Below are 18,806 nucleotides of genomic sequence, written 5' to 3'. Positions count from 1 at the left end.
CATTGGAAGTTTCACGAGTTTCACCTTGCCGAATGCCCCAATTGATTATGTCCTAATGCAAATCAAGAATGAAGAAGCCTTGACATTTCCTAGCAGGCTGAAGGGAAACCCCAACAAGAGGTCCAAAGACAAGTACTATTGCTTTCACCGTGATCAGGGTCATGATACATCCGATTGTTACAACTTGAAGCAACAGATAGAAACCCTTATCAGACAAGGAAAGTTGCAAAGGTTTTCCAGTAAGGAAATGACGGACCAACCACAAGAGCAAGCCACCCGGAAGGAAAATAAGCATCCTAGGCCACCCCGAGGAGACATAAGGATGATTGTAGGAGGTATCGCAACCATTGGTTCAACAAGGAGGGCACGCAAGACCTACCTCAGGATGGTTTAGAACATCCAACTAACGAGCTTAGTGCTAAAAATGGCACGCATCGACAACCTTGTAATTGGGTTCATAGAGGAGGATGCTCGACGTCTCCACCACCCATACGACGATGCGCTTATAGTTAGTATACGGGTTGGGGACTACAACACTCACTAGGTCCTTGTGGACAATGGGAGCTTAGCTGATATACTCTACTACTCGACGTTCCTACAGATGAGGATTGAGAGAAAATGGCTAGTTCCAACTAATGCGCAACTCGTTGAATTCAGAGAAACAAGAATGTACCCCTTTGGTGCAGTCACTTTGCCCGTAACAGTCGGAGATTACCCTCAACGGATCACCAAAGATGTCACATTCCTGGTTGTAAATGGTTCGTCCGTAGAAGGATGGGGATCCCGGTGGAGTTGAAGTCGTTTACCATCCATAATGGGAGAAGGATAAACTCCCTAAGGCCTTCAGAACCTATGGCGGACTGGATGGGAGGATCAACAAAGTATACGTCTTCACTATTTGAGTCCCCTTATGAACCACCCTCCAATCCAACCACGTCCATGTCCTTATCCTCCTCCTCTGAAGGAGAATTGGTAGATGGTACTCTTTCATCATAAGAGGTGTCGGTGTCATCGTGACTTGACAGATACACCCCATCGTAGCCCGCTCCTTCATGGACACACGATTGAACACTCGACGCTTCACTAGACATCTATCACCTACATGTGACAAATAAACTCCTAAGACTCTATAGATCTACATAGGCGATGAGTATGCAATATTTAAAGTAAATAGCAAAGATTTTAGGAGAAGGATACTTACAGTTAAATGTCGGAAAGGAAGGAAATGGAGAAAGCAGGGTAGACGGGCGCACCACACAACGGAGAAGACGCAGCTGAAAGTAAGTAGACGGTAGCTCTCTAGCACAAGAAATTTGTTGTGGAAAGTAAAAATGAAAGGGAAAAGTAGCATATATATAGGGGGAATGACACAGAAGACGAAGGGACACTTCTATCCGAGTAATTAACCACTAAAAACGTGCCATGTGCTCCTACTACATTAATGGCTCTAAGCTAGCCTATCAATCAGAATGCATTTCCCAAGAGTTGAGTTAGACCGTCACTCCACGAGTCCATTTGGAAAATAAGGCGACGACCCTATAGAGTAAAGGGGCAACTAAAGAGGATAAAATTAATGTAGACAGACTCGTTTAACCGAACTTGCCATGGGCAATGGTGCTTGGATAGTGGATGATCAAAGTGAAAGAAGAAGACGATGGATTGTGTCCAAGGAGGACGGACTCTCCCTAATGGACGGATGAGAAAGTAGACGAATACAAAGTAGGCGAGTGGCAAAGCCACGTGGCATCCACATGGCTTAAGTGGTCTTCAAGAAACTTCAAATGGAAATGTCTTATGCCCCACGGTTAACCCTAATGAACAAAATCTCTATATGGAAGGGATCCCATAAAATGCACGTATTTATGAGGATCTTCCCTACAAGGAAATATCTTTTTCACCAAGAAATAAAAGTCGGTTCTACGCTACTATAAAAACCAAAAGCCCTTAGAAATCAAGGTATGTATAATTTATCTAGTTTTGGAACTCTAGAATTGTGAAAGTTCTCTAACTTAACTTTCGGAGGGTATTTGGCTGGTACCACATTGATACTCTTTTTGGGATTTATTTATTTATTTATTTATTTTGTGCAGGTCTCGTCTAAGAGTGTGTAGGGATTGTGTAACTTACTGACAATTTTCAGCATCATCAATTTTAATAAAATATTTAATTTTATTATTATTTAAGGAAGATTATTGTAAATAATTTGTATTTTAGAGAAACTAAGCGTCTTATTTGAAACTAGAAGAAAAAAATTAGTGTGATAAGGAAAAGAAAAGTACTAAGTTCACTTTCACAATATTTTCACAACAAATTTTAAGTAATAAATTGTTATTAGTTTTAATTTAAAACTCACTATTAAAATTACTATTTTGCCCATTTGTAACAGTAAGCAACAACTTGCACTTAAAACATTTTTATAAAGAAAAACCTTACTTTATAATAGATAACAAACTAAAGAATTAAAAAAAAAAAAATACCTATCCAAAAAAAAACATTCTTTTCATGATTATGCATTAATTTGACTTTATTATCTAAAAATAAAAAAAGAGTCATAAATATAGAGTATTTAAATGCAATGCAAAAAACAGAAGAGCGATATACGGGAAGGGCAATCAATGATTTCCCTTTCCATCAACAGAAACACACTCAAATGAGTAATCGACTGCAAAGCAGCATCATCATCAATATTCCTCGCACCTTCACCACCGTTCGCAAACACAAACACTCCTTTGCTCCCACTCCCAGGTCCCTCTCTTCACTCCCTCATCAAAACTTCACACTTTCATAATTCATATACTTATTATCATTATTATACATCTACATTTCCTTCACACTCATAATCATTGCATTTACGTACATCTATGTGTGTATAAACACTAACATTTTTTTCTCTTGGCTAGGGTTTGGTTCAATAGTTTACCAATCGGCATGGAAGGAAATGATATCTCCATCTCCATGGTTGCTTCTGAGATGGTAGTCGGTGACCGTGAGCTTCTCGACAAGAAAATCGCTGCAATTCGAAGCACCGGTCATCAAAAACTTCAGGTCTTTTTGGCTTTCATTATGTTAAATTCTTAATAATTCAAAACCAAACAATGTTCATTTCTTAATGTTAAAATTGTATAATTCTAACCAAACATTTAAAAAATTAAAAATTAAAAATAATTCCAATTTTATTAATTATGTTAGTTTTTGACAAACGACAGTGTCCAGACCTCTTCGAGTATCTGTCTAGTTCCTCGTCCAACACGCACTAGGTTATTACAGGAAAGAATCGCTTGAGATGGTCCCAATGGGGGCAAGAGATTTTGAACCCAGGAATCACTAAACCAACTCCTTTGGGGTTTTTTTTGACATATTATTAGTATTGGTAAACATTTCCTGAGTATAATTTGGATGTTGAGGGGTATGTTAGTTTCTCTTCACATAATGCAATGTTATGGTGATTATATTATGTATTAAAACTTGCTCTAGAATTCATGCCATCGAGCTGGAATAGAGGGGCTCATGGTACTTTAATTACCACTAAAAAACAGCATTTCACATTTGTTTGTTTGCTGGATATGAAACGTGATTTATGTGACAAGAGGTGTCTATGGATAGTGGTAATTTGTTGCTTCTATAAGCACATGTCCGTGAGTTCAGTTCTTAATGTTAAAATTGAATAATTCTAACCAAACATTAAAAAAAAAAAAACAATTTCAATTTTATTAATTATTTTAGTTTTTGACAACCAAAAGAGTCTAGACCTCTTTGAGAGATGTCTATTTTCTCGAGTACATGTAGTCTCTTGTCCAGCACACGCTAGGTTATTACAGGAAAAAATCCCTTGAGATGACCCCAATGGGGGGCAAGAGATTTTGAACCCAGGAATCACTAACCCAACTCCTTGGGGGATTTTTGACATATTATTAGTATTGGTAATTACATTTCCGAGTATAATTTGGATGTTGAGGAATATATTAGATTCTCTTCACATAATGCTATGTTATGGTGATTATATTATGTATTAAAACTTGTTCTAGAATTCATTTTATCGAGCTCAAATAGAGGGGCTCATGGTACTTTAATTACCACTAAAAAAATAGCATTTCACATTTGTTTGTTTGTTGGATATGAAATGTGATTTATGTGACGAGAGGCGTCTATGGATAGTGGTAATTTGTTGCTTCTAAAAGCACATGTCCGTGCGTTCAATTACTGCATTGTGTTATTGGTAATCAGAGCTCATGTTTAGAAATCGTGTTGTTTATTTTCATTGTTGTTGTTTATGTTCTTATTAGGTAAAAAGAAGAATTGGGCTTGAGATAATATAAATTTATTTTTATTGAATTGAAAACAAATGGGAGAGAGGATCAATCAATTCTTCATTTCTTTTGAATAAGTTTTTGGAGTGGATATTCATAGTTTACTCTTTAACCCACATTGTCTTCTTTTATTTTCCATATCAGGTAATTGCAGATTTTGATCGCACATTAACAAGGTATTCGATCAATGGCCAACATGGGTCAAGTAAGTCTTTACGGCAATTACTTTGTTATGTAATTATTTTCTTTCTTATAACTCTGTTTGTAAGATTAGCTTTCAGTTTTCTCTAATAACATGCGTAGGCAGTCATGGGCTTTTGCGACAGGAGAATCCAGAATTTGATGCCAAGAGGCAGCAATTATATGAATATTATCATCCATTAGAGTTTTCCCCAACAATTCCAATCGAAGAGAAAACAAGGCTCATGGAGGAGTGGTACATGAAATCAATGACTTTAATCTATTATACCCATTATTGTAGCTTATAAGCATCTAAATGAGACAATTTAGTTATTCCCCAACAATTCCATTGAGCCCTTGCTTTAATGGCACTTCCTTGTCTCATAAGTGTGGGTGGAGGATAAGGTCATGGGTACAAAACCCATTTGGTGCCAATAAGAAAATTATCCATCTAAATGTTTATGTTTGTTGGAATATACAGTACGTTAATTATATGGCCTATGAATATAACTGTTGATTCCATTGGTGCAGGTGGGGGAAAACTCATGCACTTCTTATTGAGGGAGGCCTTACATATGACGCAATAAAGCAATCCGTTGCTAATGCCTCAATTGCTTTTAGGGAGGGTGTTGCTGAACTTTTTGAATTTTTGGAGGTAAGTCTAATCTTAACCAAGGTATTTTCTTTTTCCCCGGACTCTAATCTAGGACTTGTATGATTGTGACACAGAGTATTCCAAGCTATCCAATGAAAAATTTGGTCTTTTGATTTTGGGTCTGTTTTGTATAGTACTAGCTAGTTTAGCTAATCACTTTATGTTGGTTACTGGTTATCTGAGACATTCTGCCTATTTTTAATATTTTACTCTGTCTATTTATAATTTGCAGGAAAGAGACATTCCTGTTCTTATATTTTCCGCAGGGCTTGCTGATATTATAGAAGAGGTTAGTTTAACAATTTTTTCCTTACAGTGGTTCATATTCCAAACACGTCACCTTTATTCATTAAGTTTAGGCCTGACTTGCACTCTTTTTAAGTGTCGATGCCTTTTTTCTCACTGTACTAGGTCCTGAGGCAGAAACTTCATAGATCTTTCAAAAATGTTAAAATTGTTTCAAACAGAATGGTATTTGACAGTGACGGTCGCCTTGTCTCTTTTAAAGGTATCCTTTAGTTCTTCTAACCCTTGAAGAAACTTATTTTAATCATAGGAGTGAGTTCCACTTCATATTCATGTGTTTCCTGTAATCTACACAAAGTTGCATGTCTGAAGCTTTCAATTGATCTATAATGGCCTGAGTAGATTACTTTCTGAGTTTCTGTCCATGGAGTTTGCTGTGCCAGCTTAGAAAATCTGGCACACATTCTTTTTATGAACTCCTTTCTGAAACAGTGGAAATGAGTTCTTTTGAGATATATGTGTCCATTTGATAAAACTAACACACAAGAAAGTCTTATAGTGAAATTGACATGATTATTTTGTCAAGTTCATATTTAATAGATGATAAGAATCAATTGAATGATCCTTGAGTAGTGCCAGTTTATAACAAAATGTTAATTTCATACCTATGTTAGTATTTCCGTTATATACTTATTGTTGAAACATCTTTAAGCAAATAATGTATAATAACTTAATCATTTCTGGTTACTTTTGTCATAGGGTTTTTATATTAGACCTATAAAAAGAAGGGTTTTTATATTGGATCTGTTTTTATTTATGCTTGTAAATATTTACAGGGAAGACTATTCATAGCCTCAATAAAAATGAGCATGCTCTTGATATGGCTGCTCCTTTACATGACCGATTGGGTGATATTGATGGGTCAACTGATGACAATGCCTTGGTGAAGAGGAGGACCAATGTGCTGCTTCTTGGTGATCACATTGGAGACTTGGGAATGTCTGATGGTTTGAACTATGATAATCGAATATCAGTGGGTTTTTTGTAAGTTTTCTAAACTTTCCCGACACCCACTATTCTTATTATATTACTTATATAAAAAATTTATTATATTAGTATATCACTTGAATATAAATTGTACATATATCCCTGTTCTCTAGCCATCTTTAAACGTATAAGTTTTCCTTTGTCTAAATTCTATGAAGTTATCACTGCATGTACTTATATCCTCATGTAATGTAAAGTGCTTGTGAGACGCTATCATATTTCCTTTTTTTTTTTTTTTTGGTCATTGGAAAATGTATTTTGCAACATTTATGAAGAGTTCTAGGAAAAGTAATTTTGGATTAACATCAGTCGCTGTAAAAGCATATAGAATGCATATTTAGTTCCTTCACTGCACAATACTCTTATATAACAATCGAACACTTCAAATTTCTCAAATCCTGGTAGTAGAAAATAGATCTTTTTTTAAAATTTTTTTTTATACTGTTTCTGCACTTTGTCTAATATTTCTATTTCTGTAAACTACATGTTTGTTTCCAAATCCTTTTTGCTGATTTTGTTCTTTTCATGTTAGAGCTCTTTTGGTTTTCCTGATTAGGATTTTTGTTAGAGGATTGGGACTGTAGCATAGCAACATATCCAACAAGTTTCTTGTTCAGAAATGTTTTTGAGCAGTTCAAGAAACTAGGAAGAGTTTTTTATGGGTAAAGGCTCCATAAAGGGTTTCATTCTTTGTTTGGATAGCAACATGGTGGATGATTCTTACTTGTGATAATCTAATCAAGAGAGGTTCATATTTAGTTGGTTGGTTCAGTGGGGAGATGGTGTATCATCTATTGATACATTGTGATCTTGCTTATGCTTTGTGGAGCTTTGGCTACAGAGTTTTTGGGATTGAATGGGTGTTACCTAAGTGGGTAGTTGATCTCTTGTTTGCACACAGAAATTGGTTTGGGAAGCTCTTATTGGATATTTGGTATGTTGTCCCTCTATGTTTGATGTGGATATTGTGGAGGGAACGAAACAGACAAACTTTTGAAGACCCAGAAAGATCAATTTCTCAGTTGGAATCATTGATGATTAGATCTATATACGATTGGTCTTGCGTGTGGGTGGGGTCTTACCTAGCAATTCCCTTGTAGATTTCAAAGAGTCATTTTTTTTTTGTGCATTGTTTTTTAGGGTATATTGTGTTCATTGTTGCGCATATAGTAGTCTATTCTCTGAATAAAATATCATTACTTATCCAAAAACAGAAACTAGGAAGATAGAATGAGCTAGGGCTTGCTCTCACTGGCATTGGATAAAGGTAAATGCTCTAGCTAACATCACACAACTCTTTGTTAAAATCTAATCAAAAGAGAGTGAGATTTGGGTTCAGCGTTGAAGCCCATCATTGACTTTAATTTAGAAGAATGACCTCACCTATAGTCACTTAGTTCATAAGGGCCAAAATACCAACAAGGCAAGTGTGTATTCCCACCGTACCATTCAAAAGGAAATAAAAAAGAAAACAATGTGTCAATTTTAATGTCCTTATTTTAAGGTAAGAATGGAAGTGGGTAGCCTGCCTGATGGAAAATAGATTGAGGTAGGAGGTGCATACACACTGTTGAAACCAGAAGAGGGTGCAATTGATCCAACAGCCTGCAGCTAAATGGAAAGATAAAAGCTGTGCTTTCCAAACTGCCAAGCTCCATCTGAAGTTGTAATTACAATTACTTGCAAGTTAAACGTACTTTAGACTTCTAGCCTCTTATTCTTTACAGGAATTTGAGTTGTTCAACTGATGGTGCCTTTTCAAAGCTATTAATTTTATTTTTCAATTGTGTATACATTGATTACATTGCCGCTGAAAGATGGTTTATAAGATCATATGATTTGTTATTGATCTGTTTCTGTGAAACAAACACTTTGTTAAGATTGTAGGGGAATACTTTACAATTAGCAGGTTATTAAGCTAGGCAGTGCTAAGTGTGGACGTAGAAGATGTTTTCTTTGTAATTGTGGAAGAGAAATAGAGATTAGTTTTGATTAATGGGAAAAAGATGCTAAAAAAGTGACTGTCTTTGCTATCAATATCAGATTACCACTAAATCATAGATGCTTGGTTATATTACCAAGAGGGACTGGTTAAGGTGAGTTTTTCTTGTTATAAATACTTTGAGATGGGCACTCTATTTGTGTCACCTTTGGGCATCACTAGTAACCAATCCCCCCCCTCCCCCACCCCCCACACCCTCCAAAAAAGAGTAAAAACCATGCCATAAAAGTTATAATGATTGGCAAGTTGGAATCTGTGTGTGGAGTGCAATAGCTGCTTAAAGAAAGGGATCAGTTATTTGGTTCTGTGGGAAGCTATGGTCATTTTCAGTTGCAGATTTGAGTGATCACTTGTTTTAGTTAAAGCTTTAAAGCACCACTAATGTTTTATCCCTGTAATCACGCATAAAAAAAATAAAACTGAGGACAAGCAATCTATTTGTTGGTTTTTAATCATGATATTGAGGCTTCTTTTACTTGTGCATCTGCTTTGCTTATTATTAATTCTGTAATCGCATACTTTTTTAGTTACTGAACCCTATAAAACGGTATTTCAGGAATGATCATATTGAGAAATCTCTTAGCAGCTACAGCAAAGCCTTTGATGTTGTTTACCTGGTGAGTTGAATTCCTTTTCCTTTTTTAATTGGTAAATAAGTTATTACATGCACCAGTGGACCTAGTGAGTTGAATGCCTTGCAACAACACATATTTGGTTAGTCTATTTCCTTCTTTTTGGGTGTGCCTCAAGAATAGTCTTGTTAATTGGTATTCTTCTCCTGGGCTGCTGTCACAACCTTAGGCAATGATTTTATCTAACTAAATTAAGCAATCAAAATATCTGATGAAAAATCTTGTAAAGCTGTCTAGATGAATCTTTGGATTTGCCAACATTTATTTTGTTAGAATGACTTTATCTTTGGGCAATTGATGTAGGACCAGATTTGTGATAAGATAGAGAGAAAAATAACCTAAAACATAAGGGTTTTCCTAAGAACCTAACTGAAGAGGTCTGACATGTACTTGTGGTGAATTAAGGTTTAGGAGGATACATCCGGACCACTGTTTAGGGCTTGATTTCTGGATCTTGGGTTTTGAGTTGTGAAAGAAAGGGTTAGGGCTTGAGATTGGCTAGGGGTTGTTGAGTTTTATTTATTTATTATTTATTTATGGCTTTTTGATAGAGAAAGTGACGTTTTATGGATTTCGATAGGTAAGAGATAGGGCTTGACTTAGGGTTTTGAAGAAGGAAAGAAAGAAATTTATAGTGTTTATGTGTTGAATGAACAAAATAGAAGTGTTATAAATGCCCTACCGGACCACTGGTTAAACTGTGTTTCAAAATAAAATCTGGAATGGTTTGAAGTTACATACCGGATAAGCAACAATATTGTCTCAAACTGTGAAAACCACAGAAACTTGACAGGTGTATTGCTTTGAACCATGGATAAGACAAGACCGAATGGAAAAATAAGCAACAATATTGTCTCAAACTGTGAAAACCACAGAAACTTGACAGGTGTATTGCTTTGAACCATGGATAAGACAAGACCGAATGGAAAAATAAGAGAATCTTAAGCCCCAGACCTACTTGTTTGTGTCATTCTGTGAATTACTATTAGAAAAGTTACATTTTTGTTTATTATTATATTTTGTCAGTCAATACCATTGACCACTACGATAGCTATTCTTATTTTGATGGATACAATAGAAACTCAAGCCTAACTACGATAGCTATTCAAATAAGCAAAAAAGTACTACTAGCCACTAAGAGCTACTAGGAGGTGTCAAACCTGAAAACCTTAAGTATGATATTCTATTTTATGTATTTTATTATTTATTAAACTATAATGTTACTTCAAGAATTTACTTTTCAGTGTAGTTACATTATTAGTTGTTAAATCTTATATATATTTGAATGGATTATCTACATGCCTCTATAATTTATATATAATTATTTAACATTTTACAATTGCATGAATGATGTGTTTAGTTTTTTTATTTGTTCTAAATTTCTGTCATATGATATGATTTTTCTATTTTTCTGGTTATAATTTACATTAGTGACTTTTTTTATAGTTGTTTTTATAAATATAAAATATTTTATTATAATTAATTAATGTACGGTTGAACTAATGAACCAATATTAAGCCAGGTCGACCTCTGGTTCGATTCTGATAACTATGCAAAATAGTACCTGTGAACAATAACACAAGAAAGAGAAGAGGGGAAGAGAGAAGAAAAAATAAGAAAAGAACATAATAAAGGTGCTTGAAAACACCCAATAAATCAATTCCATATATCTTTTGAGTATATTGAGCACTATCCTTTTAAGTATATTGAGCATAAATATATGTATGTATTAGAAATTTTAGTTTGAATTCTAATTAGATTTATAACTAACTAGTCTCTTACATGAACTACATGTTTTTAAACATTTAAAAAAAAAAAAAATTTGAAAAGTATAAGAAGCTATAAGAACTTCATATTTATACTCTATTTTAATATTCTAAAGCCAGAAACATACATGTAGTTATATGAATTTGGGGAATATGGGGGAATCTGTTTTAAATTTTAAATGTACCTAAATTTTAGGTGTTTGAAATTTATTATTTCCCTTATTTGATCCTATGATTTGAAGTTTTTAAAATTTATTGTGATTAATGTGTGAGGGCATTTTGGACAATTTAAAAAGTGGACACCAAAAATATATGTTCTATTGATAATAGTTTAGATAAAAAGACTAACTTGGACTTAAATGAAGTAAAATCTTAGACACTTATGATCTAGAAAATTCTAGACTCAACTAAACTATCAAAATTCTCCTAAAAAAAAAAAAGACTAAACTATTAAAATACCTTTTATTCAAGGGATTGAAGAAATTATAGGTTTTTTTTGCCATCAATACAAAATTGAGCATATTGTGTCAAACAGAAACTTCTTTTTTCTTTTTGTTTTGTTTTTTGTTTTTGTTAATATGAACAAAAACCTAAATTAACAATTAGGGACACTTCTTTGTGTGTGCACTATCCGAGACTTTTTTCTTTAAGTCGAAATAAGGAGGCCTATGTGGCCGATTTGATGAAGTTCCCAAATGGTGTTCCTTTCCGGGATCTAAATTTTAGAAGATACAATGAAGATTGGGAATTGGAATCCTTTTACATTTTAATGTCTGGAATTTATGGAGCTTCTTTGAGTGGAGTTGGGGACGATAAGATGTGTTGGAAACCTACTATGGGAAGAGGTTTTGCTGTTCGTTCTTATTACCAGGTTTTGACAAAAATTTTCGATCAGTCTTTCCCTTGGAAGACTGTTTGGAAGTCTTAGGTCCCTTCTAGAGTTGTTTTTTTTGTTTGGAATATAGCTTTGGGGAATATTTTGACTATTGATAATCTTAGGAAATGGAAAATTTTGATTTTGGTTGGTGTTATATGTGTAAAAGAAATGGGGAATTAGTAGATCACCTCCTTATCCATTGCCCTATTGCTTTTGATTTGTGGTCCATGGTGTTTACTTTGGTTGGCATTCACTAGTTTATGTCGAAAACAGTGGTGGAGCTATTGGCTTGTTGGCAAGGAAAGTTTGGGTGGCATTGGAATTCTGCTATTTGGATGGCTATGCCCCATTGTTTGATGTGGTACATTTGACGGGAGAGGAATGACCGGCATTTTGAGGATTTAGAGAGATCAGTTTTAGATCTTAAACTCTTCTTCGTTAAGACTCTTCTAGATTGGGTTACAATGTTAGGCTTTCGTTCTTTTTCTTCAATCCATGATTTCATGGACTTTTGTACTTAATGCACTTGATTTGTTTTTTTCCTTGATGTATACTTCCTGTATTACTCAGGTGACACCCTTCTTATTTTTAATATATTTTTGTTACTTATAAAAAAACAAAGGCCTTAATTAACAATTGATTTAACTCTAGGACACAAGTAGATCCTTAAAACCACGTGACCAAACTTTGATTGGACTTCACATGTGGACCCCATAAAATAAATCTTGAATAGACGAATTGGTGAAGTAGTGAAAAATTAGTCTTCTATGGCCACATCAAAGTTCCAAACTCTACGAAATTCATGAATCAATGATTAAAAAAAAAAAAAAAAAAAATTAAGGCCTATTGCATCTACTTATAACCAGAAGCCAACTTGGTCTACAAGCTATCTTGGGCTCAAATTAAAACCATTAATAGAACAAGTGTGGCCTTATTACAAAACATGAAATTTCAATTAATTACACCCCGTAGATCTGTCCCGTTCCATATTTTATTAGATTCCTAAAATATTAATGTTGTCTAAAATTGAATAGACTGAAACTTATAAATCTGAAACGTCCTTGATAAAGCTTCTTCCTTGTCCTTGTTGCCCCCGCATCAGTAATCTTCTTGACCATGTGACATCCCAAGTATTGAAGCATTTTGTATGCAGGTTCTACATTAATGGAACTTCTGATCACAAAAAAATGTGAGAGTCAACTCTCTATGATGTAAAGTTAAGACTGTTTTGGTTACAAGAGATCTCTACACAAGCACAAAAATTAGTATTACTACGCCTGCCTGGATGTTTGAGTAGTCTAGCTAGATTTTGCCAAAGATATCGTATTCTTAAATAGGATTATATTGCTAATACAGCTTATTGTATTACTTGCAGAATGATGCACCCATGTGGGGAGTAGTCAAGCTTGTCTCTCAGCTATGTTCAGCTGGAGTTGATTGAATGCCACCTACCTCTCAACTTTGTTTATTTGAAGGTGATGTATTACCATATACGAATTCATTGGAGGAAGCCTTCATGCATACGTATATAGAACAAGCTAGGCTAAAATGCATTTGCAATGATATTATTTAATGTTCTTCTGATGAATAGTTTTCATAATTTATGGGCCTTTATTTCTTTACTAGAATGGTATTGGTGGTGGATTTACACCTACATAAATATTTTCTTTTATCTGATTTTGATCCTAGAAAGGTACAACCTCTACATTCAAAGCTATTGCATTTTTGTGATCCTATTTTTGGGCATGGGTTTTCACTTCCATGATAATTTCGTGCCTTCAGGTTAGGAAATTGGGATTTGTGCATGTCAGCTACTGATCTAGGGTGCCCCATGCATGCCCTTATGCCTGCAATGTTGCCTTTATCATTTTATAAGATCAGTACTGATGCTAGGGTTCAGAATGGCTGTGACACCTGATGGAGCTAAATTTTTAGTGTGGAGGATGATCAAAAGAGCTATGGAGATTGTCACTATATTACATGGGCACTATACCATTACTATCATAAAAGATGGGTAGTTTTGTTAGGTCGGCATGAATTGTGTTTATTGTTGGAAGATGAATCATATGCCCAAGAATTTATTAGCCAAACCATGTTAATTTTAGTAGGTATAAAAAATTACCTGATTCAATTTAACTAGGCCCCTTCAGAATTACTGGACTCCCACGAAAAGCCTTTTGGGTTAGCTTGCTAGTGATGGTCCATAATTTATGTAAAACTAGATGCTCAGGTTCTTCTCTTCAGCTTCTTCAACATGCAGCACCTTGATCAAACTTCAATTTTTCATCAAATTCATTAACATGTGGCATCTTTAACTATAATTACTTTATTAGATGTCTGTGCTGGTGCTGGCACATTGATATTTCTGCAAAACCAAGCTATCTTTTTAACTTGTTTTGTCATCTTGGGGTCACAGAAACATAAACCTTCGTGGTGGCTTGAATTCGTTGTATGACAGATACTTGCATGAAAATTACTGTAGTCCTGCCACGTTATAGGCATGTTTAGGTCCTTGCAAAAGCACGGCATATCTGATTAGTTATTATATGATTAAACAATCACTTATGGTCTGATTGAATTGAGTCCAAATTTTTCATCCTACTTTTTTTGTTCCACTCTATACTTATAATTAAAAATTGGCACATGTTGACCTACTTAATTAAATTCGAATTTTTTGCATTTTCTTATTCCACTTCCTAAAAGAAAATAAATAAATAAATAAATAAGGGTCATATTAACGGGTGTCCCTAGAGCAATTGTTAATAAATCATTTTAGAAAAATTTTTATACCACTTTTATGAGAAAAAAAAAAATTTGTCAAAACATTATAAAAACCTTATTTCAAGACCCCAAAACATGATTTTTATGCTTGGAGACTTGGTTTTGCTATTAGGTAGGCATTTCTAAGGCTTATAAACATTATAAAAACCTTAATTCAAGCTAAACCCAGCTTCCATAATAATTTTTGCAAAAGTTGCATTCATCATACACAAACAACAATGACATGCATTCTTCCTTTTTGAAGTAAATATGATATATGGTTGACAAATTACTCTACTTTTCTTGTAAATAATACATGGATTAAAAGCATAGGAAAATCCCCAAGCATCAACTTCGGGGTTTTTCATCTAAAAGAGCTTTTGCATCTCAGAAAAGCAAAAGGTTGAATGGAATTATTATTCTTTGTGCTACTGTTAGATTTTGGGATATTGAAGATCATGTTTTTTGGTTTGGCAATGCTGAACTCTACCCAACTATTGAGAAATTTTCTACCATCTTGGGGTAGTGACCGTCATGCTTCTGTTATTTACCCTCCATGTCACCAAAAGTTTGCTCCTACTTCATCAGGTGGGTCTTCCCATGCAAACCGTAACGTCTTCATTTAAAAGTCAATAGGTGAACATGAGGAGGTCAGTTGAAATTGTCATGCCCATGATCGCAGAGGATGCTCATGAAATCCGTCAAAAGAATACCGCCTTAGATTTTTGTTTGATTGGAAAATTTATTCTATGTACGAGGGAGCATGGCTTGTGGATGCTCGCATTAGAACACATTGATGCACTTGCCAAGGGTGTGACTTGATTCCCATGATTCTTGCAAAGACTTTCCAAGGTTTGGATGCTTTGTCTAAGAAGGAGACTCGTTTCATGGTAGTCCATTATTGCTCTTTATCTGGTTGATTGATTATCTGTCTTTGCTTCTAATACCTACCATGTCTGATTCTGAATATGGCTCAAAGCATTACAAGAGCCAAATAATCATTGATGTTGGTTGCAAGACAGAGGACAAATGGACTTACTTCTTGTGCCAAAGGACAAATCACAACATCCGTTGGCAGTTTACATGGTGGAGATGTGACTTTCCCATGTTTAGATCACCAGGATGGACCATATCTTTTTGGTGGTATTGAGAATAACTTCTTTTTACAAGTATGACAGTCTCTTGAGACAATTTGGACTGGAACATGTGCTGATTCTAGAACACACCAATTCTTTTGTGGCTACTGATGTGACTCCAACAGTGAAGGCTAAATTAGAACCTGGACTATTGGATGCTCGTAGAGCGGATAGGACTTTTGCTAGAGTTGGTCTCATTGGGATAACAGAGGAGTTTGTAAGTTAGTTGAAGGACAAACTTATAAGAGAGAAAAGACTTTGAAGGGAGAGCGGGCAAAATTTTTGATGGACTTTATTCCAAAGAATGAGAAGAAAATGACAAGGGAATCAAGGACTTGAACAAGACTTTTTCTTTTGCAATGAATATTTGCATTTTAGAATTATGTAATAAAACTTTCACTTATGCATTGAACTAAGTGAGATTCTCAATTTTGTTATCTCTAGATCCCTTGATGAATTAAGTAGCTTATTTTGGCTTTTTCTTCCTTCCCTTGTGTACTCCACAAAAAAGGATCAGGTCGTTTGGTAGTTTAAGTATAATTGTCAATTTTTTCCTAGGTCGTTATTTCGGGTTTTCAACCTAGTGGGTTCTTTCACACTTAATTGTTTTCTCTCCTTTTGTATAGGTTGCCCTTGCAGGTTTTCAACCTATCAATTTTTTAAACCTTTTTTTGTACCTTAATTTTTGTCTAAACTGACCTTTCGAGTTTTCGGCCTAGAGAGACTTTTTTTTTTTTTTTTTAATAATTTTTTTTTAATTTTAATTTTTATGGATGATACTTCTTCATCCGGTCCATTTTGTACCCTAAATTTTTTATTTTTTATTTTTTAAATTTTATTTTATTTTTACTTTTGGTCTCACTCTTTTGTTGAATTTCTTCATAATTCTTCTTTGATAACCTTGAGTGGGTCAGATTGGGTGGCTGGAGGGCAATGTTTTTACCTAACCTACCATTGGCAAGTTGGGAAATTCCAATCCGCTGCCAACTCACCAATCTATAAATTCATTGGATCGGTTAAAAATCTTAACAATTTAACTTGGCGGATTGGGCAGTTTGGGCGGGTTGACAAATTCAATTGACTAAATGAAATTATTTCAATTAAATTAGATAATTTTTTGCTCCCACAAGTAAGAAAAGAAAAGGAAAAATTGCTTTTTTTTTTTTTTTTTTTTTTTTTTTTTTTAAAAATAATTACAAATACTACATTATTTTTTATTAAAATGACTGAAAACTTTATCACGTTGAAAATAAAATCATCTCAGAATCTGAGATTAGACGTGTACATAGAGTAAGAACAATAACAAAATTTTAGACAAAGCAGCTGGAGTTTATTAAGGAAGAGAATGTGAAAAAAAAAAAAGAGCAAGAGATGAGAGAAATAAAGTAGGTGAATATGTCACAGAGAGTTTTGCAACATGAAAAACTGTGTGTGTGTGTATATATCAGCAGGCGGGTTAGGTTGTGATGGGTTAGATATATCTTAACCTGCTATTCAACCTGACATGCTGAATTATCTATCTAACCCATCCAACCTAACCCACCTCAATTAATGGACCTATATAGATTGGGTCGGGTTGGTTCAGGTCGAACGGGTTGGCGAATTAGGTGGTTTTTTTGCACAACCCTAGTACCATAGCTATGAGCGCATTTTCTTATATAGGCCTCTCTCTCTCTCTCTCTCTCTCTCTCTCTCTCTCACACACACACACACACACGTGGTTTTTCCCCTTGGGAGTATGCCCCAACTAAATGGACCGAAAGTGAAGGTTTGGGAGTTGCCACTTGGTTTAGGTCTAGATTCCAAATTGGGCCCTTTGATACCCTTACAAAAGTCTACGTACAAGACATTAGGTTTAAAGTTAGCATGGGAATGGGAATGTGTTTGGCATCTAAACCTGCTCGGCTTGTGAGCTGACCTCCATATGTGTTGATAGACCATAATTCATTAAAGACATTATTAAAAGATTCCTAATCCAAATCCTAAACACACACAATGCATTAAATAAAAAAAACACGAAACATGTCAAACACTACATCACAACACATAAGGAAACACATTAAAACAAATAAACAATTTTAAACATGGAAAGTTGAAAATTAGATTAAACACACATGACACAACGAAAGATATCAAATTAATCCTAACATGGAAAAATTAACAAAGGAAGATATGGAAAACAAATAATTAACTTAAATCAGGGTGAAATAGAATCATAAAAAATGTGAGAAATAATTAATTAAATCAAAACAAGTTTTATGCCTAATTTGGATATAGGGTGCGTACGCTTACTCAATCATGCGTATGCAAGGTCAAAATCCAGCATGTGTAGTCTCCATGATGCATTCACATCCTAACATAAAAACTAGAAAATATCACATTTTAGATCGAACAAAGAGCCTAACACAAGAACTAAAGAAACACATGAGAAAACCTAAAAATTAAATATGATCAACTATGGGCGCAAGCACTTGTGACGAGGAGTACGCCTTGACCAAGCGGACCAAGTGGAGGATAGATAAAATGGAATCACCACCTAGATTAAGTCTAGGAAACATGAATATAGCACCCTTTTGTGAAGGATTGATTTTACCAGAGCGTGTGTTTGAAGTTAGCTATGAGGATGAGAAGGTGTTAGACAACCAACCACACCCGACCAATGAATTGGCTTCCACTCATTGTGTTCCACATTCTAATTCTATCAAAGAATCTTCTAATAGGCATCCTGCACACACACACACACACACACACACACACACACACACACACACACACACACACACACACACACACACACACACACAGAGTTTATCCTAAACATGCATCTAGCACACAATCCTAGTGTACATCTATCTTCACATAACATACATCACATCCTAACAGACATCCATGCATAGTATATGTACTACCATTCATCTAAGCAAGCATATCATCTCATCAAGGTACCATATATCATCACAGGGTTTTGCATGTTCATATTGTTCATCCAAGGCATAAACCCTAATCCTCACTCTATCACTTAAAGCATGTGAAACATGATATATTACTAACCCTAGACCTAATCATGCATAAATTGACCTACACAGACCCTAAAACACACATTAAAACTACCCAAAACAGAAAAGAAAAGAAAGCAGAAAAATATGGGTTTTTAGGTTAAACATGCGTGCGCATGCTGAAGCATGCATATACAGGTTC

The 18,806-nt window shown here is 34.8% G+C and overlaps 1 protein-coding gene across 6 annotated transcripts; it reads left to right on the top strand.

The window, feature by feature from the left end:
- The first annotated feature begins 2,598 nt into the window (after nt 1–2,598).
- Nucleotides 2,599–15,188, top strand: LOC142614499 (uncharacterized). Of its 6 annotated transcripts, none has more exons than XM_075787027.1 (11): nt 2,599–2,745; nt 2,901–3,045; nt 4,452–4,512; nt 4,611–4,743; nt 5,019–5,142; nt 5,375–5,431; nt 5,554–5,650; nt 6,225–6,432; nt 8,994–9,054; nt 13,088–13,187; nt 15,061–15,184. In XM_075787027.1, exons 1-10 carry the CDS (start codon nt 2,651–2,653, stop codon nt 13,151–13,153), a joined length of 1,047 nt encoding a protein of 348 aa, XP_075643142.1. In that variant the 5' UTR covers nt 2,599–2,650; the 3' UTR covers nt 13,154–13,187; nt 15,061–15,184. The 6 variants fall into 6 exon arrangements, 4 of the variants coding, with proteins under 4 accessions (XP_075643142.1, XP_075643141.1, XP_075643140.1 ...); XM_075787026.1 differs by lacking the exon at nt 15,061–15,184 and adding an exon at nt 13,495–14,003; XR_012840463.1 differs by lacking the exon at nt 8,994–9,054 and having other exon boundaries at nt 15,061–15,188.
- Nucleotides 15,189–18,806: the final 3,618 nt, after the last annotated feature.

Source organism: Castanea sativa, chromosome 11 (assembly GCF_040712315.1).
Source record: "Castanea sativa cultivar Marrone di Chiusa Pesio chromosome 11, ASM4071231v1".
Taxonomy (NCBI): domain Eukaryota; kingdom Viridiplantae; phylum Streptophyta; class Magnoliopsida; order Fagales; family Fagaceae; genus Castanea; species Castanea sativa.
Note: the sequence above shows the minus strand (reverse complement) of the source record. Positions and strands in the feature narration are given on the sequence as shown.